Genomic DNA, 23,730 nt, shown 5'->3' with positions numbered 1-23,730 from the left:
TGACAAGTACTTTTATAGTTTTGCTGTGTAGTGTGAGGAACTGATCCACCTTCCCCTTGCCTGCCTGCTGCCCTCCCAACACACACACACACACACACATGCAGACACATCATGCCCACATACCATATACATACGTACCTCACACACATACCATGAGGAGAACTAAAGAATTTAATAAAATTAAATTACTAGAACAATCAGTCTGAGCCCTTCTTTTATATGAGGGAAAGAACCAATGGGCAGAAGATTCCAAACCTCAACAGGTCTAAAAACAACCCAGAAACAGATTAAAAACACATATATCTGGCCTCACCCTCCCAGAATCCTGATTCAGTGAGTGTGGGGCCAGGGAGGCTGGGTGGATGGATCTAGAGAGCGAAACCACCCTCCCTATGGTAGGGACTGGATCTCTGTGGGCCTGGAATAGAGGCAGGTGGGGGGAGTGTAAGAAGGATGCTTTTGGAGGAAGAGAGGTGTGAATCTCAAAGCAAGGAAGAGGGGTTAGAAACTGGGGTGTGCCCCGTGGGAACCTCTCTTTATGAAAGATCATAAGAGTTTCCCTTCCATGTGCTGGGAAATGTGAAGAGAGGGAGAGTTTTTGCCTTCCTCTTAGACATTGTAGCTTTTAGGATTGTTCCAATTCTTCCGTGCAGAAAGGTTTATCCCCTGCCCAGTTGGATGTGTAATTAGGGGGATGGATGGGGCAGAGCAGTGGGGGAAAGGAGCCCCATTTCTTGCCATCTCCTCCAGGGCTTCTGTGGAGAAAGGTGGTCACCATCCCATTGAAGGAGCTACAGCCCAGATTCCAAGGCAGAGACCTGTCACCTAGTGGGCACTGGCTCAAGCAGCCAGGAGTGTTCCTGGGTGGACAACTTAAGAGAGGCAAGAAGACTGAAGCTTCTCTGACCCCTGCCTATTAGAAAGAGTTTCACTTTCGAAAGGAGAAAGAAAGACATGACAGGTACCAGTTGCCTTTAGCCTACTTGGTGCCTTTGTGCAAATTAGAAAAGGCATCCTTCTCAGGACCTTTGACCTCCGTCTGTCACAAACTGTCATGATATCAGAGAAAGCAAGCACAGGACTACCATCCACTGGGAAACTGTCATAACAAACACACGACTCAGCGGGGTAGGGCAGGATCTTAGGAGGAGCTCCCTAGCCTGCTGCATGACTGCGTGTGACCATGCCTACAGGTGTCAGTGAATGTTACAGATGAGGAAGCTGAGCTGAAGGAGGATGAATGAATCACTTGACCAGGGTCATACAGCCGGTTATAGGTGGATTAAGACCCAGCCAGTCCAACTCCAGAGCCCAGGCTCTCCACCACCAGGCCACACTGTTTCTTTTGGAAATATTTGTTACTCCCTCATCTCCCTGAAAAATTCTCAAATATTATCCTTAAAATGTCTGATTTTAAATGTCAAATATCACCTCTTCTTACGCTGCCTTCTTTGACCTTAACAGGTTCAGTTGGCCATTCCCTCCTCTGATCCCCACTCCTGGATGGGATCCAGCCCTCTACTGAATCCTTATCTTACTGAATGAGTTCAGTAAGTTAACCGTCTGTCTCTGCTCTCAAACTGTGAGCAAACTCTTCAAGGGCTGCTGGGGAGACCGAGGAGTGCCAGCTCCAAGCCCCCAGAGCCTGGGCCTGAGCCAGGCACAGAGGAGCAGGTCGGTAATGATGGATGCAAAGAACCGAAATGAATTCTCACATGAGGGGACTGGACACAGTGCCCTCCCAGGACCATGCCAGCTCTGACCCTCGTGAGTGTGTGGCTCAGTGTGTGATTCTAAACTTCTGCCAATGCCAGGGTGCAGAAATAACAGTGGAGCAGGACAGAAGAAGGCAGGATGAAGAGTAATTGCCAGGAAACGGCAACCACGTCTGCTCAGAAGATTTCAGAGTGATTAGGTGGGAACTGGGCTAGAAATCGTGGAGCTTTTTGGGAGGCTCACATGAGCCCCAGAAATACCACTGAACGAGGGCACCCCAGGCAGAGAAGCTGTCAAGGTCATCACCAACTTTGAAATCCCCCAGATGTTCCTCTGTGAATAGGTTTTCAAGAAAGGAAGAAAAGAAAATGGGCTGTCATTCTGGAATCAGAGAACATGAATAATTCTCTCACTAGGAAAAGGTCAGGGGCTTTCTGCCAATTTCAGTCAAGGGTCCAAAGACATCCTGTGTGTGCAGAACTTCTGGAGGGAATAGTGAGTGATCAGTGAGCAGGGCTGGGGAAGGGTGGGGTGCGGGTGACAAGACACAGCTAGTGAGACCGCTGGTTCTCTCCCCTTCTCTGGACTCAGTGGAATGTAACCTGGCCCACCATGGACTGGGCCCTGCCGTGAGGGAAGAATAGGACCTCTCGCTCCAGAACTTAGGGGGCTCTCGAGGGGTCAGTGGTGTCTCTCACCCTTTGGATTTTACTAGGACTGAGCTTTACTAATCTAGGGCAGCTGATACACAGTGTCTAGTATTTGGTGAATTAATTTCTTTATAATTATGTTTAATTCACTCATTTTTTGAAAAAAGAATTCCCAACATATCCAAAAGATTCACAAAGTTGATCTCACCCCTTCATTAATTCATTGAACATGTTTTTTCTTCAGCATTGGTCCTGTGTTCCTGGGCCAGCTTGGCAGCATCTTACCTTTGTCCTTCTCCTCACCCCACTTGAAAGGAGACCCTGGGACACTCCTAAGCCAGAGATTCTGATGCAATTCACTCATGGTCTCTGTCCCACTTGGACCAGGGTCTAAGAATCAAGAGGAACTGTGCCACTCAGAATCCAGAGAAATAGACACTTGGCTGCTGCCGGGGCCCACGGGGCTGCTTCCCCACGTGGCAGAACCCCCAGGGTGGGGAGCACACACGGAGGCAGAAGACCTTCGGAGCCTTTGGTGTTGCTGTAAGGGACTGTCCGTCCAGACTCCACATCTGCATAGCAGAGGACATGGATAAGTAACATCTGTTGTTGTTCTTTACGAAGGAATGAGGAACATACACAAAGACAGTGAAAAACCCCCAGTGATTCATCATCAAGAGATAATCACTTTTAACATTTTGATGTGTATTGTTTCAGTTTTAAAAAAATCAAATATAGACGCATACATCTATTTTTACAAAAATAGTATTATTCTAATTTTTATGACCCCCTTCCAAAGCATAAATTATGGTGACTATTTCCTCACATCTCATATTTCATACTGTTGCCTAGTATGGATGTAACAGTTTATTTAACTTACTCTCTACTGACATCTGACTTATTTACAGTGTGTTTCCTACTGTGCAAAAGGTGAATTTCTGGAAGAGATGATGGGCGTTTCTTTTTAACTCTCCCCTGGTTCATCCTTCTGTATTTCCACCCAGCTTGTCAGCCAAGCCAGAGCTCTGGAGTCAACCCTGACCACTCCCTCTCTCTCATTCCTGCATCCACATACCGTCACCCAGTTGTCTGTCCTTCTCCGGGCCCTCAGTCCTAGCTCAGACCTTATCCGTTCTCTCTGGACCATTACAAAGGCCTGGCTTCCCAGAGAACCTCCTTAATTCCTCCTCCTCTCCATTCTGAATCATCTTGGAACCAGGATGATATTCAGTTTACTCATCAACTGTCCTTAGGGGCAAAGATTGAAGTCAAATCTCCCAGTCTTGGCAGAGGAGGAGAACTGTGTTTAATGGGGATGACTGTTCCTGTGTTTTAAGGAAGCTGGCCTCTGGGAAATAGGGGAGAAGTTGGTGACTGGGCATCAGAACGAGAAAGGACTTCTGAATCTCTGGGGTGTCTGTTGGGAGTCCTCGGGGGTCAGTCAGGGCACTGGCTGGGCTGGCTCTGCTACTGGGAGCTCAGCCCTTGGCCGCTGGCTGGCACCCTTCCCGGGTCCCTCCCCAGCCCATATGTTCTTTCCCAAGTCCTCACTCCAGCAGGAGGAGTGGGGCTCAGTCCCTCCCTGGAGATGCTCAGAATGGGAAGCTAAAACTTGATTCTGGGAAGACGAAGGCCCTCAGGGCAGGAGAGGCTGTGCTTGTTTGAGGTCGCCTGCAGGAGCTTACAAATCCCGCTTGTGAGTTTGGTAATTCTGTAACTTTGGCCCGAGACCCTTCTTTAATCCTGAGATGTGACTCTGCCTCTTGGGTGCAGAGGAAAAATAACCTTAAGTTTTCCTTCTAATCAGGGTCAACTCTGAATCTCAGACTTGAAAGACTTGAAAGGCCCTTTATTCCAGCCTTTCTGTTCTGCATTTAATGTTATCTCCCCAGAGTATTCCAAACAGAGTCCGCTCCTTCCCATGACCTTCCTTCCCAGGGAGGCTTTTCGGTCTCTGCACAGCCCTTTAGAAAGCTCTTCTTGGACCACGACAGGGAGGCCCTTTCTCACATCCTTGCCTTTGCTTCATAAGGCGGCCCTGCTCTTCCCTATCTAGTCCACCAGGGCAAACTCTCGCTCCCTCTTCAAATCCTGGCCTAAGGTCACTCCCTCCTTCTTTGTGTTACTGAACTCAAGTTCATGTGCCAGACGCACAGTGAGGCCAAAAAAATACCGAATGTTGGAGTTTGGAGTAGAGAAAGGTTTAAAGCCAGACCAAGCAAGGAGTAGGGGTGGCTCATGCCCAAAAAACCGCAAACTTCCCCAAGGGTTTCAGCTGAGCACTTTTAAAGGCAAGGAGAGGGAGGGGCATCTCAGGACATGTAATCAGCTGTGCACAATTCTGAGTGATTGATGGTGATCCATCCTTGGGTGCCAGAGGGTCTGGGGGCTACGTGCTCATGATCATCAAGTAGTTAATTTCTTCCATTTGGTGTTTTTTTTTTTAGCATCTGAAAAACTCAGGAGATATGCATAAGACACTATTATCTGGGTACTTCAGAGAGGAGCTACAGCAGGGGACATAGGGAAGGGGTCTGTCCCAGGAAGGCCCCATGGGGTCCTGCTCGGTTACATTAGCATCTCGCAGACTGAGATGACTGTCCCCGGATTCTCCCACAGTGCCCTGAGCTTCTCTTTACCATTTGCAATTGTTAGTTTACTCATTTATATTCTGACCCTCTTGCCCACCCCCTCCTGCCACCATGGACTCTTCTGAGGGTGGCACCCTGGCTTTCTGTCTCTTAGTCACTAGTGGCTGTGCTAGGGACTGTCCAAGACAGGAGGTCTGAAGGAATGAATGGATGAGAAGAGAAAAAGGAGGGTTTCAGACCACTTTAAACAGGAAGAGCTCCTGTATCACCTCTGTTACCCCAGGTCCCGATTTTTCTAAGCCCTTCCTTATCCCAGATCCTACTGGATCCCCACAGCAGCCCTGATGTGGTTTAGGGAGGAGGCCCACACCCTGGCTGGCAAGTGAGGAAGTGGAGATCCCGAGAAGAGAAGCGACGTGCTCAAGGTCACTTCAGAAACCCTTGTGGGAGACCAGGAACTGTTTCTTTCCTTTCTCCCCTTCTCTTCTTCAGCTCCTCCCACCTGACTCATTCCCTCAGGGCTGCAATAGCAGAGCTGGGATTCCTGGTGAGAGCTGAGGGATTTTAGAGGCCTGGAAGTCATTCTGGGCAGTGACTCCCCTGTGTGTTTGTGGGGAAAGGGTGATGACGGCTCTCAGAGGACCCCAGAGTAGGTTTGGCACTGATATTTCCTATGTCTCCTTTCCACACCCTACCCCTGAAAGGGGAATCCCAGGTGGTCCCCCAGTGTCCAGATAGCTCCAGCCATGTCAGCAGAGTTGACAAAATGCTGTACCATGGCAAACACTCAATAATCATCTTTTGAAATTACTATGTGACCTTAGGTAAGTCACTCAGTTTCTCTGGGCCTCCGGGTCTGGATAGAGAAAATTTAGAAGCTTGGAGTCCTATCCTTAGGAACGAAGGACAGGGACAGATTGTTGTCTCCCAAATTCTACAGGACTGCCCCAAGGAAAGGGGCATCATACTTGTTTGTGTAGCCCAAAGGCAGGATTAAGGTGGATGAAGGAAAGCAGAGGATTGGGTATAGATTTGGGGTCAGCGGAAATGCTGGGTGATTTACTGAGCATTGAGGGCGGCTCTAGAATGGAAGCAGCTCCCCATCACTGGAGGTATACAAGTAGGGACCAGGAGGTCAATGGGGGCTTGATGTAGAGGATGGTAGCATTGGACTGAGTGACATGTGAGGTCCAACTTGGAGAGCTCTGACTGGAAGTTCCCTTCGTGCCCAGCATGGCCTTTCGCCCATGTTAGCAGGATAGTGATGGTGAAAGCTCAGGGTCCGAGCTGGCAGACCTGAGCCCTAGTCTTCGCTCAGATTTGTAAATGTGGTGAGACTTTGGATCAGCCTCTCCTCCTCCCTGGACTACAACTGCCTGATCTTAACAATTGGAATAGTGATCTCTGTCCTGCTGATCTTTCTAAGAAGACGGTTATTTAAAAAATACTTGTAAGTAGGAAATTCCATGCAAATATCAAAGATGAGCATATAAAACAACTTGTGTGTGTGTGTTTTTTCAAAAGTAATACATATTTATATAGCAAGTATGGATAATACCAAAGAAGAAAATTTAGAGTTAGCCATTATGTCACCACCCAGAGGTAGCTAGTGTCAATATTTGGGCATATCTTCCTTCAGTCACTTGTCTATGCATGTACACATGGAACAGGGAAGAAGCAATCTGACTCTATACTAGATCTGTTGGCTCTAACCCTGTGCTCTGTTTTCTGTGCTTAGTCACAGTGGTTCTGTATCTTTTATAAAAGAATGTTGCCTAAAGCCTGAAGTATACAGGCTAGCCCATTCTCAAGGCTCTGGCCTTTAAGGGTAGAACACTTTTCCATTCACACAGAGATAAAAAGTTCCAGAACAGAGAATAATATTTGTTTTGTTGGAGGTTTACAGGAACATCATGACCTAACCTACATGGACAGCTGCAAGAATGAAGGATTCTGACACCAAGAATCTTGTAACAACCAACCACACCCCCTCCCCTTTTTGGGATAAAATGAGCCTGAATTCTGACTCGGGTAAGACGATTCTCTAGGATATTAGTCCCCCATCTTCTCAGTCTGCTGGCTTTCCAAATAAAGTTGTTATTCCTTGCCCCAACACCTCATCTCCCAATTTATTGGCCTGTCATGAGACTAGTGGAATGAATTTGGACTCAGTAACATACATTCATATAATTTGTAAACCAGATAATGTAACAATATATACTATTTTGTACTCTGCTTTTATTTCTACTTAAGTTATCTACATATAAGTGAACATATTCTCACATCCTTAAATAATCTTTTGCAGGTTTAACTTTAAAAAACTTTGTATTGAAATATAATATAGATACAGAAAAGCACACGTACTATAAATGAATTGAATTTTCACAAGGCAAACTCATCTGCATAACCAGCACGCAGATCAACAGAACAGAGTATTACCAGCCCCCTAGAGGGTGCCCTCAGGCCACTTCCCAGGCCCCCCCCCGGGGGGGGGTTTGCAGCTTCATACAACATTTTTATTTTGAAATAATTATAGATTCACAGGAAGTTGCAAAAGAGAGGCACAGGGAGGCCCAGTGTATCTTTCACCCAGTTTCCTCCAATGGCTACACTTTGCGTAACTATAGTACAATATCACAACAAAGAAATGGGCATTGGCTTCATCTACCGAGTACTCAGATTTTGCCACTGCCTCATGTACTCACTTCTGTGTATATGTACATGTGCGTGTGTGTTTATGTAGTTCTATGCAATGTCGTCACTGGTATAGACTCACATAACCACCAACACAAAAAAATACATAACTGTTCCATTACCAAAAGTCTCCCTCCTGCTACCCCTTTATAACCACACTGACTCTCCTCTCCCTACTCCTAATCCCTGACAACTGCTCATCTGTACTCCATCTCCATAATTTTATTACTTCAGGAATATTATATAAGTGAGGCATACTGCATGCAACCTTTGGGTTTGCCATTTGTAACTCAGCATAATTCTCTTGAAATCCATCCAAGGTGTTGCATGTATCAATAGTTCGTTTATTTTTACTGCTGTGTAGTATCCCCTGGTGTGGATCTACCACTGTCTAACTATTCACCTGTTGAAGAATATTTGGGCATATGGTGGGTGCATTGTTTAGTTTTATAACAAACTGTCAAACTATTTTCCAGAATGACCGTTCCCTTTTGCACTCCCACCAGCCATGCACAAGTGATCCAGTTTTCCACATCCTCATCAGTATTTGGCGTTGTCACTGTTTTTCGTCTGAGCCATTCTGATACGTGTGTGGTGGTCTCGTTGTGGTTTTAATTTGCATTTTACTGATGGCCAGTGAAGTTGAACATCTCTTCACATGTTTATTTGCCATCTGTATATCTTCTTCAATGCAATGTCTGTTCTTGTTTTTTTTTTTTTTTTTTTTTTTTTTACCCATTTTATCCTTGGGGTATTTGTTGTTCTGTTGAGATTTGAGAGTTCTTTATATATTTTCGAGATAAGGCGTTTGTCATATGTGTGGTTTCCAACTATTTTCTCAGTTGGTATCTTGTCTTTTCCTCCTCTTCATGGGTCTTTCATGGAGCAAAAATTAAGATACTGATGAGGTCTAAATTATCCATTTTTTTCATTATGGATTGTGCTTTTGATATCAAGTCTAAAAATCTTTCTGCCTAGCCCTTGGTCTTGAAGATTTTCTTTTTTTCCCCTGAAACTTGTGTAAGTTTATGTTTTACATGTAGGTCTCTGATCCATTTTGAGTTAATTCGTATAAAGTGTGAACTTTGCATTAAGGGTTATTTTTGTTTGTTCTGGTTTTGCCTACGTGCAGCTTAATTTTAATGGGCGGCCAATATTCTAGTCTTAGACTCACTTATTCATAAGTTACTTAAACAGCCACCCTATTGATGAATCTTTAGAGTATTTTCAATATTTTCCCATTACCAATAGGTGATGGGTATCCTTGTAGCTAAATTTTTTAGTTCTTCATGATTGTTTCCTAAGAAGAGCATTTTAGAAGTGGAATTCCTGTGGCAATTTTTAGGGCATCGGGTACATATTGCCACACTGCTCTTCAGCAAAGCTTCCTGGAACCGGGCATGAGACAACCTACTTCCCTGCCACCTCCTTATTCCCAGGAGGGACCTCCTCCTGGAAATAAAACAAAATGTTACCCAACCCAAGTTTACAAGTTCGTGTGCCCCAAACACAGTGAGGCCAGAAAAATATTGAAATGTTGGAGTTTGGAGGAGAGAAAGGTTTAAAGCTGGGCCAAGCAAGGAGTAGGGGTGGCTCATGCCCCAAAAGCCCCAAACTTCCTGAGGGGTTTTGGCTGAGCAATTTTAAAGGCAAGGAGAGGGAGGGGCATTCCAGGGCAAGTGATCAGCTGTGCACAGTTCTGAGTGATTGATGGTGATCCATCTTTAGGCGCCAGAGGTTCTGGGGGCTGCGTGCTCTTGATCACCAAGTAGTTAATTTCTTCCATTTGGTGGTGGTTTCTAGCATCTGAAAAACTCAGGACATATGCATGAGATACTATTATCTGAGTACTTCAGCAAGGAGCTACAGCAGAGTATATGGGGAGGGGTCTGTCCCAGGAAGTCCCCATAGGGTCCTGCTCGGTTTCAAAAACCGTGCACATGGGATCTCTACAGTGTCTGAATTTGTATTTCTTGGATTACTAAGGGCAATTTGTGGGGTAGACATAGGGGATTTTGTGCTCCCATGCCATTTCCTTCTTCCCTCTGTCTTTCCATTTTCTCATTCTCACAAGGCTAGGAGAACATTTACTCTCCTGTCACTGGATAGATGGCCCTGGAAAAACCACGTACCTCCTCTCTGACCCTTGGTTTTGTTGTCTGTAAAGGGAGCTAACAATGCCATCCTAGCTCCTCACAGGCTTTTGTCAAGGTCAAAACATATCATGGACACACGATTGCTTTGAAACATTACATGCTGTTCAGGTGGCAGATAGGCATTACTCATTTTATTCTTACTCTTAGTCCCTTTTCCTTCATAATTTCTGCCTACACTTTACATTAATTTGTTTTGTCAGCACCCCTGGCCAAGTGGTCAATGAGATAATGATCCAGTTCTCACTCAGATCCAGATCAGACTAACGGGAGAGAAGCACAGGATTTAAGTTCCTAGCCTGGCACCAGTCAAAACCCACATGGGGCCCTGTCCTGGGAGATTTACCCTGAACCTCAGCCCTGGGGTGTGGAGAGAGGAGCTGACACTACCTGAGCCCCTCCGTGTGCCAGGCCACGTGATGGGGGCTCTGAGTGCGGCATTAATGTGTTGTAAATCATGTTAACGTCCCCACTTTCCCATGAGGGAACTGGCACTCAGAGGGTACATGCCTCTGCTGGGGTGGTGCAACTAGAAGGTAGCAGTGTTTCCCCAAAAGGTAAAGACCTCAGTTCTTGTCATACCTGAAAGACAAGTTTGCAGTCAGGAGAAGGTGAGTTGTGTAGGGATTTTAAAAGATTTATTTAAAAAGAAAGGAAAAGTAGACCCCCAAGAATGGGGGGCAGGCTAATCCAAGGGAGGAAAAAAGCAGCGGGTTTTGTCTCCCCTTTCTCTTATTCCCTCACTTAGAGGTGGTCTTTTGATTATTGAGGGCTCTTGTCCCTGGAATGCTTAGTTATGTTTGGCCCCTTGCTCACGGTGTATACAGAAAAACCCATGAGCGGGGAACTAAACCGCAATGTTAATTAGAATACAATGAACATTGGTTGTGTCTGGTTAGGTCCTTTCTGCTACCGCACGGCTTTGGCTGTCAGGTTTTAACCAGTTTTTTTTTTCTTTCTTGCACTCATTTAGAAGTAAGGTCCCTTTATGGGGTGGGCATAACATCATCTTCCGGACCATCCTCCTTCTCCTCCACCTATCTGCCCCGGTGACCCTTATTTAACTATCTAACAGCAGGAGTGATTGGGATGCAACATGCTCCCAAATTTCCTCGCTACCCTGATTTGAAAGGCAAAATATTTTCTCTGCTGACCTACCTTTGTGCCTGGGTGTCCCTACATCAACAAATATTTTTAGTTAAATCTCTGAGGTCCCCATTAAAAGGCCACAGACTTGGTCGGGGACTCTGCTGTGCCCTCATCCACCAGGAACATCCACCCGATGTTCTTGGGTTTACCCTATGCTGAGCAGGGCCCCGTGAAGGGCAGGGAGGAGGTCTGGACAGGAAGGTCAGAGCACCTAGGTTCAAACGCATGCCCACTTGACTAGGCGGCCTGGAGCAGGTGATCCAAGAAGGAGAAGAATGCAAATATAGGCCCACAGGCCCTTCTCTGAGGTGCTCCAGCCCAAGTAACTGCCCTTGGACAGAAGAACAAGCAAGTGACATTAACTAGAAGCTGCTCCTGAGTGACCCTGCCCAGACATCACTGGTGGATTGGGCTGGAGCCCAGAACAAAGCAGCTGTACCAATGGTCTGCAGCACCCAGGATCCCTTCCAAAGTCCCCCTCAGACCCATCTTGGCTTCTGTAAGGTAAGAGCCAAGGAAGCTGACACTTTAGGATTCTCTGTTTCTGATTCTGTAAGGTTAGCATTCTACTTTTACATACGCACTTAGTTTATTTCTGGGCTCCAGAATCAGACTTCCTTTTAAAATCTAGAATCTGTCACTTACCTACTGTGTGACCTTGAGCAAATTATTTAACCTCTTTGAGCCTTAGTTTTCTCAACTGTCAAACATCTTTTTGTATACTGAGAATAAAATAAGTCAATATATAAGCACCGACTATTCTTGAAAAAAAAAATCCCACCAGAGTAAACGTTAGTTTTAAAAGTCTGTAAAACCCAAAGAGTGGAAGGTATTTCATCAGCGGGGGAGATGTAAAGGCAATGGAGCCTTTGGTGACTGCTGAAAGTCACTGCTCATTCAGACTTCTGCTTCTCCGAGTTTGCCCTTTGCTCTCTCCTTGAGGGACTGTTCCCCCCACCCCGCCCCCACCCCACCCCTACCCCACCCCTGTCCCCCCCCCGCCCCCGCCCAAGCCTGGGGCTAGAGCATCCACTCCCGGAACAGACCGAGAAGAAAAGCGGCAAATGCGCGGAGAAAGGAAAGGGGAGTGTCCCGGACAGCGCCCTCTGGTGGAGACAGAGCTACGGGAGGGTCAGAGACCTGGATTCAGCTGGAGCTCGACCCACAGCTCAGCTCTTGTGAGGTGCCCCAGATTGCCCCTCTGTCGAATGGGAACTCAAGCTTCAGCTCCGCCTATGTAGTCACTTGCCTCCTTGTAATGCAGCCGACGGGGCGCCGCCACGGCCAGGGTTGGGTTTGGTCCACGTCTGCGTGCCCTGTGGTCAGGACTGTGGTGTCTTTTGGGACAAACACAGGGCTTAAAAGTGTGTGTGTGGGCGGAGCCGGAGCACTGAGGCCTGAGGTTCATTCCCTGGGCTGCTCTAATCCTTTGAGTCACGCCTTCAGCATCCTGTTGACTCTGTCCCAGAGTTTTATTATTCTTGTCATCTGTCACCCCCATCTCCTAGAGAATGGGCTTCCCACCAAATGATTTAGCTCCCTGGCAGGGCTAAGCAAGCTCTTTGAACGGGTCTACCAGCCAAGTAATTGTATCCATTCTTCTCTTTTTTTTAAATTTAATTTAATTTAATTTAAATTTAATTTAATTTAATTTTATTTTGTTTTATTTTGTTTTGTTTTGTTTTTTGAACTCAGAGGAGAGTTTGGAATAGGGCTTCTGAGTCAAGTCCCAGGTTCTGCCACCCACTGTCTGGGCATCATTTTCCCCACCTGTGAAATGGGTTTGTGATCAGCCCTGCCTGCTCTGAAGGTCATGAAGAGTATGTGAGGTATGGATGTGAGATGTAGGATCTGTGTAAACTTTAGTGTTGCCCAAACCTGATTATGCAGTAGAATCATCTGGATTTGTTTTTAAAACCTGAAAAAGACCATCACGTGGGCTCTCACACACACACACACACACACCACACATAATAGTGCAGGTAAGAAACTTACGTATTATCGAAGGAAGATTCTGTTACGTACAAAAAAACCCCTGAGATTTCTGGGCCTTTCTGGTGCTTGGTGAACGTTTGTGCTTCATGCCGCACAGCAGGCAGCATGCAGCTGGCGAGGTAGTCTTCTCTGGTCTTTTTCATCAGGGTTTCCTAGACTCTCAGTTAGAAGGAGCCTCCTGATCTCCCAGGCTGACTCATCTTAAGGCTGAGGAAGCAGGCTCAGAGAAGTGGGACTTACCCTTCCATAGCCAGTGGGGTTGCTGTTGGGATGGGTGAGGTGGGGCACAGACTTAGTCACTGGGCAGAAGTCAGAGCAGAGGTGAGTCCCTGTCAAGAAGCTGGAGGGGAAAAGACAGAACCTTCACAGGGGACTCCCACCGCATCCCTGCTTCAGGCCTGTTGGTGCACACACCTGCCACCTGAGGGAGAGGGGAGGGGCAGGGCAGGAAATTTTCTACTGCAGAGGAACTCTCAAGATCCGGTTTCTAAGAATATGAAAACGAATATATGTATAGGTATGCATGACTGAAACATATGCTGTACACCAGAAATTGACACTGACTATACTTCAGTAAAAAAAAAACAACAGCTGGTTTCTGCCATGAGCTTGCTGTGTAGCCTTTGGAATGTCCCTTAACCTCTCTGGGCCTCCATTTAACCATCAGTAAAATGGATGTAACCAACCCATTTATTCATTTATCGGGTGTGTACTGACAACAGCTATGTGCCAGGCACCAGTCTGAGTGCTGGGGACCCTTTGGGGAGCAAAGGCAGGTACAGTTCTTGCCTTCAGTGTAAAGTGGAAACTAGAAAAATAAACAGAAAATAAATGTGATGAGTGTCACTCTGGAGGGAAGATGTGCCAAGTTAGCATAGAGGAGGATCATCTAAACTTGCCTGGAGTAGGATGTGGGGAGGTGGTCAGGGGGGCTTCCCAGAAATGGTGGCAGGGACGCAGAGACAGGAAGGTAAGAATCAGGCTGGTGGGTGTGAGAACAGGGGAGCATTCATTGCCCCTTCCCCTACTGCTTCGTGCGTCACCTTCCTTTAGAACATGTTAGCAGAGGGAATTTCTGTGTAGTCACTCCTGAGAGGTTTGCTCAGAACCCGGGACATACTCCCTCCAAGCACCCATCCTGGTCCCCACCGCCTATGTGTCTGCACAGATGATGGATTTTACTGGCGGGTGGGGTAAGTCAGGGGAATTACAGTGTATCTGTGTGTGGGGAGAGTATTTTTAAAGTTTGTGCTAAGTATGACTTTGTCCACAGTCTGCGGGAAGCGTTAAAAAGCTGCGCCTTTCCCAGGGTCCCCTGTGCTCCAGACCAGCTTCCCTCTTGCCTGCTCTCCTCTGGCTCTTCTCACCTGCCCCCACCCAGTGCCTGGCCTCACCCCAGCCTCAGTTCCCTGCATGTATGTCCTTGGGTCTGGAGGGAAAGCTCTAAGCAAGAAGGCCCCTTAGCAGGACAGTGGGTCTAGGTCTTTATTCTCCCAGTTTCCATCTGGGGTTGTGCAGAGACAAGGGGAGTCCCAGTGTGACAGATGGGTCTGCCTGGGGACCTGCAAGTCATTTGTCTGGGCTGAGAGGAGACAGGCTGAGCCTGCTGGGTGGCTGTGAGACAAAAATATAACAAAAGAAGAGTTCGTGTGCAGGGTGGCGTCTCATAAACTTTAAAATACCGGGCACATGTGTCTCCTCTTAACTGTGCCTCTCTGCCCTGTCCCTTCAGACTGGCCACTCTTGAGGAAGGTCTGGCTGTCTGGCTTTGTCATTTGGCATCTTTGCATCTTCAGCTGCTCAGGTCTCATGGCTAGGTTAGCAGTTCTTTTACCAGGAAAGCCAGAGGGGGTGGAGGAGAGGCAACAGAAATGGGGAGGGCATGGGCACAGAGCCTGTGGCTTGGCTGTTTTGGTTGTCTGCCGCCATGTAGGAAGCCCTCCAAAGTATAATGGCTTAGCACAGGAGTCGTTTGGTTTAAGCGTATGATTCTGCAATCAGGGCTGGGGTCCGCTGGTTGGTTCCTCTGCTGCTTTTGTTGCAGTCACTTCTGTAGGTGAAGGGTTGGCCAGGCTCTGAGATCTGCTGGGATACTGAATGGCTGAGCCTTTCTTTCTCCATATGGCCTTCGGGCTTCTCCACGTGGTCTTACCAGACTCTGTATGGGGCAGCTCCGGACTCCCAAGATTGCAAAAAGGAAACCTGCCAGACTTTCTTAAGACTTAGGTCTGGGGCTGATCCAGAGCCACTTCTGCTGCATTCTATTGATTAAAGCAAATCACAGGCCCAGCCCAGATTCAAGAGGGCGGTTCTACGCAGGGTGATAATACCAGGTGTGACTCATTGGGGGGTCACCAGTATGACAAAATATCACACTGGTTGACAGAGAAGGCAGCAGATGTTAAAGACCTTATCTTTCAACTCCCTTCTTTCTGGGTCTCATAATCCTGCCTCTAGAATCATAATCTTAGCAACTGTCCTAGCGACACATCACCTTAAAAATCACTTTTTAGGGTGTGTCACTTTTGGGCCCCTGTCTGTCTAGCAAAGACATCAGACAACAAGAGTGAGGCTGTCTGGGAGAGGGAGAAGAGGGGCGAGTTGTCACTGAGTCTCAAATCACAACAGGTGGGCCATTCCACCTGTGACTGCCGGGCCTGGGGAGAACGGTCATGGGGATATTTCCTCAACACCGAGTGTTAGGAGGAAGCTGTATGGTGAGGCAGTTTCAAAATGTGTTGGTGCAGAGGGTAGAACCTCATTTCAGACACAGTCCTAAGGACCACAGCTTCTGTGAGATCACCTGCTGAGAGCTGATGGCCTCCAAAAGAACCCTGCCTGAGAATGCTTTGAGTCACAGCATGCTTAAAAGTTTGACAAAAGATTTTTCCAAAAAATGTTTAAAAAGTACAGTTGACTCTTGAACAACATGTATTTGAACTGCACCGGTCCACTTATATGTGAATTTCTTTCACTAAATCCATACTTTATGACCCATAGTTGCTTGAATCTACAGATGACTCTGTAGATATGGAAGGCTGATGATAAAGTTAAACTCAGATCTTCGACTGCTTGGAGGGTTGTCTTCCTTAACTTTTGAGTTGTTTAAAGGTCAATTGTGTTTTGTATTTATTATATGGCACTTATTATATGCCAGGTGCTATTCTAAGTGTTCTATGTACACTGACTTATTTCCTACAATATCCCTGTAAGGTAGCTACCGTCTCCATTTTACAGATGGGGAAACTGAGGCCTAAGAAGTTGAGGGCTTACCCCAGGACACTTAGCTGTAAGTAGCAGAGCTGGCCTTGAGCCCAGGCAGCCTCTCTTTGCTGTGCCTTAACCACTGGTTATGTTGTCCTAACCTTTTAGAGTCCCTAATCTTTTTCAGCCCAAAGTAGGGCCTTTTGTCCTTCTTTGCCTGAGCAGAAGGGCTGATGCCTCGAATTTTCACTCAGCTTTGGAAAAGTTGCTGCCTCTAAGAATCAACTAATTAGTAAATTTTTCCTGGCTTGACACTCCTGTCCTCAAAGCAGGGTCTCTTTTGCTCTGTCTTCCTGTATCATGTATTTAATAATTACATATACATATGTGTATAGGTCAAGAAACATAAATGTATGCTAGTGTTCCTAATTCAGAATCTTTTGAATAATGGGTATGCCAAAGAAAATAATAAATAGCTTTTGGAATTAAACAGTAAACACAGAAAGAATTCCCACCCAGCTCAGCAAACACAATAATCCCCATAAATAAAACCATTGGGACTTAAATAAATACATGAATAAACACAGGGCATATGACTTAACTGGATGGCTATTTGCTGCTGCCAGATGTTGAGCTATGGACTGACATTAGGTATTAATGAGCAGAGCAGTTATCCTTGTGATGAGCTACCTGCAAACACTGGCATTGGTATATATGGCTTTGTGGATGTCAGCCATTAGATATCAATAAATATTAGGTATCAATAAATGTTAGGTATCAATGGGCATTTGCTCCCTGCTGAAATTAGCCAACACAGACCACTAAGCATCTGTGTGCAAGGCCCTATGGGCCTATGATGACCTCTATGTCTTGGTGGACATTAGGGATGAGCAGAAGGTAGACTGCCTACAGCAGTCTTGTCCAGAGAGACATCCCATGGCTGGTTTGGAGGCAGTAGGTGGGTGCTGGTGTATCCATCGTTATCTGCTCTCTCTCTCTGAAAACCTTCTGGCTGTGACAATTTGGGGAAATCAGAGGGTGGTGTGATAACACCCATGGAAGGAAATTCCTGGGTTTGAATCTAATCAGCTTCCTGGGCTAGAGGGATGGGGTTTCACACAAATCCATAGAGATTTTCTTTTGCCATCCTGACCAGCATGGGGTGTTTTGCCCTTTCCTTCTCTGTAAATTATATGATTAAAGCACAGCAGGGCTGGCTGCACAGCAGTGGGACCTTAGAAGGGCCTCGTGCTTGGTTTAAGGTTCTGCTCTTACCATGTTGACATTCTTAACAATTTTGAACAAGAGACCTCACATTTTCATTTTACACTGGGTCCCACTGATTATGTAGCCAGTTCTGAAGCACAGAATCGTGGACTTGTGGCCATGTCACCTGCCCTATGACTTTGGGCTGTGCCTCTCTGGGCCTCAGTCTTCCCATCTGTGAAATGGGGCCAGGAGGGGAAAGCTTTTATCTTTGGCTTTTCATGTTCTAGGATCTAGAACCCATGGATCTGATGGGAGATGCTTAGAGCAGCATAACTTTCCCAGCTTTTTTTTCCCCTCCCGACAGAACAATTAATGGGATCCTAGTGGTTTTGGGTTTCTCAGAGCACCTCTACCCTCTCTGACACATGGGATCTGCCACAGCTGGCCTGGCCACTGAGGTTGGACAGGCAAGAATGAGACTAGTCATCTGACAGATGAAGTCAGGCCCAGGCTGCCTTCATCTGTACGGTGACCATAACACCGAGGGCAGTTGTTGTGGGGAGGAAATGACAGCATGAATACCCAGTCCAAGGAACAGGTGTCCAGTAATGGCAACTGAATTGTGAATGAAGTGCAGTGAAACGTTTATGACCCAGCCTGGACCGTGACTGCAAACTGTGCCTTAGTTGTTTCCCCAGCAATAAAACGCAACTGAGATGCGCACTGAAAGGCCAGTCCGTGACAGGCTGACGTGCGCACTGAAGGTCTGTCCTGTGATAAGGTACACAGAGCCAAGATCCTGTGGATGACACTATTATTCTGCAGCTCTACCATCCTAAACCTTCACGAAATTCTTCAGTTCTGAGTCAGTTATCAAAATATGAGTCTAAGACCACATGGCTCTGTAATCTAATTCATAATTCTATGGTTGAATGAGGGCGGAAACAAGCATTTACGGAGTGTCTATTTTGTGCCAGGCACTGTACTTGATTCTTTACAGATGTTCCTTCCTTTACTCTTCATACAACCCCGTGCAGGGAAATATTTTCATCCCCATTTTCCGGGCCCAGAGAAAGTGACTTGGTTAAAGTCATGCAACTGGTTCCTGATGGACCCAGGATTTTAACCCTCTTCCGGAAACTCCAAAACGGAAACTTTGCACTCATCTCTATAGTTCTGTAAAATTCCAATGACCTCATCCTCGGCCCCAGGGTTCCAGGAGGGCGGAGTGTGGATGAAGGCGGTCCGCGAGGGGAAGGAGAGACTGGCCGCGCCAGCTGCGCAGGTCCACGTTGGCCTCCAGCGGCCCTGGGCCTTGCTTTTCGACCCCTCAGACCTCAGGTCTGGACATGCGTGACCACGAGGTGGTGCTGCGTGCCGGGAGCCTCCGGAGGAGCCGTTGGGACGCCGGAATCAGCGAGGCCGGTTGCCCCCGCGGGCTTCTCCTTTCCACCGGCACTCAGGGGTTGTGGTGATGGCCCCATCAGGAAGGAGGAACCCGCATGGTGTGGAGGCGTCTGTTCATCCTTCCACTGGAGTTTCACCCCTACGTCGTCTTGCAGGATGTGAAAGCTGCAGCTCAGGGTGGAGGTGACCTGAAGGAGACCAGGGTTCCTTCCCCTTCAGCACTGCTTAGTTTAAGATCCCTATGTTCCATGGCCCTACCCAAAAGACGCCTTCTTCAAGCAGGCCTTTGGGAGGGCCCAGCCCCACTAGGTTAAAGTCCCAGGGATCTCTCCCGGACCCTGCATTTGACGTCTCACTTGTCCCAAGTGGGAGGGGTGGAGAACCAATTCAAGAGCTGTGAGGGCTGGGTTCTCACCTTGACCCTCCCTCTCTCCCCATGCTTCAGATCTCTTCCCATATTGACGGGGCTGTCTCTGGCTCAGGGAGCCCAAGCCCGGGGGGACCTAAGTCACATGATGGGGAAGTACCCCAACCATAGCCATGGCCTGAATGTCCTGGGCTCTGTACCACTGCTTACCCAGGACCTCTCCCAAGTGCCAGCCCCTTTGTCCAGGCCCACTTGTCCCTGTCATTGCTGTGGCTGAGCCTCCTCCAGGAAGCCTTCCTAACCCCACCACAGGGCTCTCACAGCTCCTTGTGCTGCTCTTATAGTTAGGTGTCCTCCCCTCTCCCACCCCAGGAACATGAGTCCCAGGGCACAGAGTAGACAGCAGGAAAAAACCTGTTGGTGGTGGTGATGGATATCCCTACATATCTTGGCCAGTTAGGAGTAAGAACTTCCTGACAGCAGAGACAGAATTGGATCCCTTGTCACCAGAAGTGTGTAAAAAGGAGTTAGGGTCCCACAGCAGTCGAAATGCCAAGAAGGAACAAAGTACTATTGGAGCCTAAGAGGAGGGAGGTGGATGACCTCAGGGAAAGCTGCTAAGGAGGTGAGGTAGCAACTGGGTCTATTAGGGTGGGAAGGAGATGAGAGGCAGGGATGGGGGCAAGGGCCAGGTCCCATAGTAGCAGCCTCAGCAAAGCAGAGGTGTGCAAGGGCCTGACAAGTTCGTGGGGTTGGTGTGGCAGGGGGAGGGGAGATAAGGAAGGCGGAAAGATTGTAAGCTGCAGTGAAAGGTGAAATCCACCCCAAACAACTACCTTCCTCACGTCACTTTTACTCAACCAATCCTGGGAGGTTACTGGACTTTACAGAGAACAAGCTGGTCCCAATTCATCCTTGTGGCCCCAGGGCCCAGTCTAGGGAATGTCGGTGGATGCTGGTCAAATGATGGAAAGAGGGGCTCTTTATAGTGTTTATTACACCAAGGACCAGGTGTTGGGTGGGGCTGGAGGGGGAGGACAGAGCTCTCATTGTCCTGTGGGCGTCCTGTGGGGCCTGCCCCCTGACGCCCCACACGGCCACATATGGCTGGCTTCCACCCATGCCTCCTCCCCCAACACACCCCACCAGGACACAATATTACAAATGCAATGTGTAAATGCATTGCAAAGTGAACAAATGCAATGTTTTTCTTCTTTTACAAATGACATGTTTCCATCCCCTGCCAGCAGGGGCCCAGAAGAGAGGGTGGTTGAAGGTGACAGTCCATTAAAAAGATAACTTTTATAAAACCGACATAAAAGAAAGAGCCTGGGCCTGGGAGCTGAGATGCCACCCTGGTAGGGGAGCATAAACATGGGTGGGGGCTACCCTGCCTCCTTTGCTTCATTCTCAGTAGGGTGGAATGGGCTGCTGGGCTCAGGGCCAGTGGGAGCTGAATCCAGGAGGCCCCTGGAGCTCAGGGCCTGGCTAGGCTCCACGACTGCATCATCTCCTTGGGGTATGGGCCAGAGGAGGTACCTCTGGGGTCAACAGGTGAACTTCCAGTCTTGATGCTGGAGGACCCCACCCCAGAGTGGGAAACTGGCAGGGCTGGGACTGGCATGCCTGAAGCTTCCAGAGGCTCCAAGGTGAAACTGACTTAGCCTGTGCTGCACAGCTGGTTACCAGACCCGGAGTCCCACCTCCAACGCCCTTGCCTATTCTCCTGGGGATGACGGGGAAAGGGCACAAATGGCAGGATGTGGTTCTTGGAAGCAAGAGGGAACCCAGAAAGAGGATGGGGAGAGTAGGATTTAGAGAAGACAGAAAAGTGCAAAGGGGCCCTGCTGGGAGGCAGGCCACTGGTCCAGTCAAGCCTCTGCCCCATAGTACCTCAGATTAGCGTTTTTCCTTCTCTGGGCCTCAGTTTCCCATCTATCAAATGAGGAGGTGGACTTGATTTTTTTTCTCCAGTCCTTTTATAATTAAAGTTCTACCCAGAATTCTGGGGGTGGGGGTGGGGTGGGTGGGGAGGATGAAGTAGGCCTCACATGCCGAGAGCAAAGAGAGGCCTATGTTGTAAAAGAACCCCACGGCCCTGAGTGGCTGGACCTGACCTCTGTCCCGCAGCACTACCTCCCTTCCACCCTCCTCCCGTACGGGTCAGGTTGGTCCAGGCCTCGGGGAAGGCACTTTGGGGACAAGTTGGGAAGGACAGCAGGGGACTGCTGTCTGGTTTGGCATCGAAGACCCTCAGCTTATGGTCTGGGGAGCAACACAGACAAAGGGGCAAGACTTTGCTTTTGGGTGTGGGTCCCAGGTCCAAAGCCTCTCTTGCAATGACGCTGCCACATAGGCCTGCAGAGTCCCCTGGCATTGGCACATTAAAGTATAAATTACCCCGGACCTGAGGAAGCCCAGGGTGCAGTCTGTTACATGGCCCCGGGCCACACCATTCGTCACAAGGTATTGGGGCCCCCGGCAGCCGATTCCTGGGTGTCTACACAGTACAGGGCCACCTTGGGAGTGGAGCCGGGATGTCGGGGGTAGGTGCCCTCCCGCACTAGGCGCCGGCACCACACGCCCTGGCCCACGCTGATGCTCTGCAGCGCTGGGAGGTGGAGGAGCAGCTTCTCGGGCGGGGGCACCAGGCCTGTGCCCGACAGGTCCAGCTCCTGCAGGGAGCCCAGGCCTGAGAACACCTCAGCTCCTGCCCACTTGAGCTTGGGGTTGCCAGACAAGTCCAGGACCTGCAGGCCCTGCAGCTCACGGAAGCCATTGGGCGCCAGCTGGGGGAGACCCTGCAGGCTGCCCAGTGACAGGTGTGTAAGGCCAGCCAGCCCCTCAAAGGCCCCGGGGCTGATGGTCACCAGCGGGTTCCCGTCCAGGCTCAGGTAGCGCAGGGGCAAGTCCCGGAGGTCTGGCACAGTGCGGAGACGGTTCCAGGCCAAGTTCAGGCTCTGAATGGTGGGTGCAGGCGGGCTGGCCCGCGAGGTTGGGGGCACCAGGCGGTGGAGGAGGTTGTGGGAGAGGTCCACGTGCAGCGCCCTGCCTTGGCTATGCGTGGTGAAGGCGGACACAGAGACCTCACGGAGCCGGTTGTGGCTTAGGTTCACGTCGCTCAGGGGTGAGCTGGTGAAGCTCTCAGCCAGCAGGGCTGCCAGGCCATTGTGGCTGAGGTCGAGTGACTCCAAGTAGCGAAGGCGGGAGAAGGCTGTGGGTGAGATGCTGGTGAGCAGGTTGTGGCTGAGGTCCAGGCCAGCTAGCGTGGTGTAGCCTGGCCCCGCCAACACGGACTCATTCACAGTCTCCAGCCGGTTGGAGGACAGGTCTAGGTGGGCTGTGTCCAGGGGGATGGGCACGGGCACAATGTGGGGGCCCAGGCCGCTGCAATCCACCCGTGTCAAGCTGAAGCTGTCGAAGAGGCCGAAGGTCTCCACCTCGCACTGGCATCCGGGGAAGCAGGGCCGGGTGGTCTGGGCCCCGCTTGTGGCCAGCAATAGCAGCAGGGGCGGCAGCAGCAGGGGCCACGGCATGGTGGGGGCTAGGAAGAGAGCTGCAGGTGAGGGCTGGCAGCAGGTACCCCATACCAGAGGGCTCCCACCCTCCCCATAAGACACCAGCTGATGTATCTGCAAGTTGTCACCAGCCCCTCAGTGCCACCCAGATGCTTTCCCTCAATACTCCTCCTTGTAGAATTCCTAGTCCCTGATCCTCTCTGGCCTCAGTCTCCCTATCTGTATGGTAAAGATGGTTAGGCCAGATGACTGGATTTTAAACTAGGAGCAGCAGAACTTTCTAAAGATTGCAGATGAAAGCAGGTCTGTTCTGGCTGAAGTAAGGGTGGAGGCCTGGAGCCTTCCATGCCTGCTCACCGCCCCTGCTGTAGGTTGTTAAGGAATCCGGTTGGAAATGCACTGGACAAGATGGGTCTTTGGCTGGCCTCTCCAGCTCTGATGGTCTAGGGTCCATGGGCTGGTCCTGACCCAGGTCCTACCGGGGAGGGGCTCACAGTTTAGGGGTCAGGGTGTTCCATTCATCTCTGCCGGGCATGTGCTATGTGCTGGGTGCTGTGCTAGCTGCCTCCCTACACAGGCTTACTTAACCCTAACCACCATGAAAATCGCAAGGCAGCAACTTCTGTCACCACTTTATGAAGAGGGAACTGAGACTTAGAGAGGCTCAGAAGTCCTGTACGGCCACACATAAGGGGGAGCGGCACCCGATGTAGTACAGAGGAAGCAGGGCTCACTGCCGCTGTCTGGCAGTGCTGAGCCATGTCCAGACCCGCATTCCAGCTTCTCAGACGGAGGCCCCTCTCGGCAAGGGGAGGACGGGGACCTGCAATGACTGCCCCCACCTCACTCCTTCTGTGGGTAACAATGGCTGGGTCCTAAGCCCCCTTACCTAGTCTGACCTCCAAAGGCAGGATCCCGCATTCCAACAGGGGACCCTCTGTCTAGACTTCCAGATGGGCTCTGGGTACACCTGTGCCAAGCCCCTTCCCCTGTGCCCTGCCCCCGCCCCCAGCTCTTAGAGCTATTACACCTCTTTGGCCTTTCCTTTAACTCAGGGCAGGCAGCTGGGCTGTTTCC

At 49.2% G+C, this 23,730-nt stretch overlaps 2 protein-coding genes across 8 annotated transcripts in view; both read right to left on the bottom strand.

Annotated features, from left to right (window-relative positions):
* ACER3 (alkaline ceramidase 3) overlaps positions 1-23,730 on the bottom strand; it is a 206,010-nt gene that overhangs the window by 172,602 nt on the left and 9,678 nt on the right. The window lies entirely within an intron of this gene.
* The window catches only part of TSKU (tsukushi, small leucine rich proteoglycan), a 33,663-nt gene continuing 24,352 nt past the window's right edge, over positions 14,420-23,730 (bottom strand). For all 7 annotated transcript variants that reach the window (XM_074372702.1, XM_074372699.1, XM_074372698.1 and 4 more), the window contains one exon: positions 14,420-22,679. In XM_074372702.1, coding sequence (XP_074228803.1) covers positions 21,595-22,671 — 1,077 coding nt within the window. In that variant the 5' untranslated portion in view covers positions 22,672-22,679 and the 3' untranslated portion in view covers positions 14,420-21,594. The remainder of the gene's footprint in view (positions 22,680-23,730) is intronic.

The sequence above is a fragment of the Camelus bactrianus genome, chromosome 10 (assembly GCF_048773025.1).
Source record: "Camelus bactrianus isolate YW-2024 breed Bactrian camel chromosome 10, ASM4877302v1, whole genome shotgun sequence".
Lineage (NCBI taxonomy): Eukaryota > Metazoa > Chordata > Mammalia > Artiodactyla > Camelidae > Camelus > Camelus bactrianus.
Note: the sequence above shows the minus strand (reverse complement) of the source record. Positions and strands in the feature narration are given on the sequence as shown.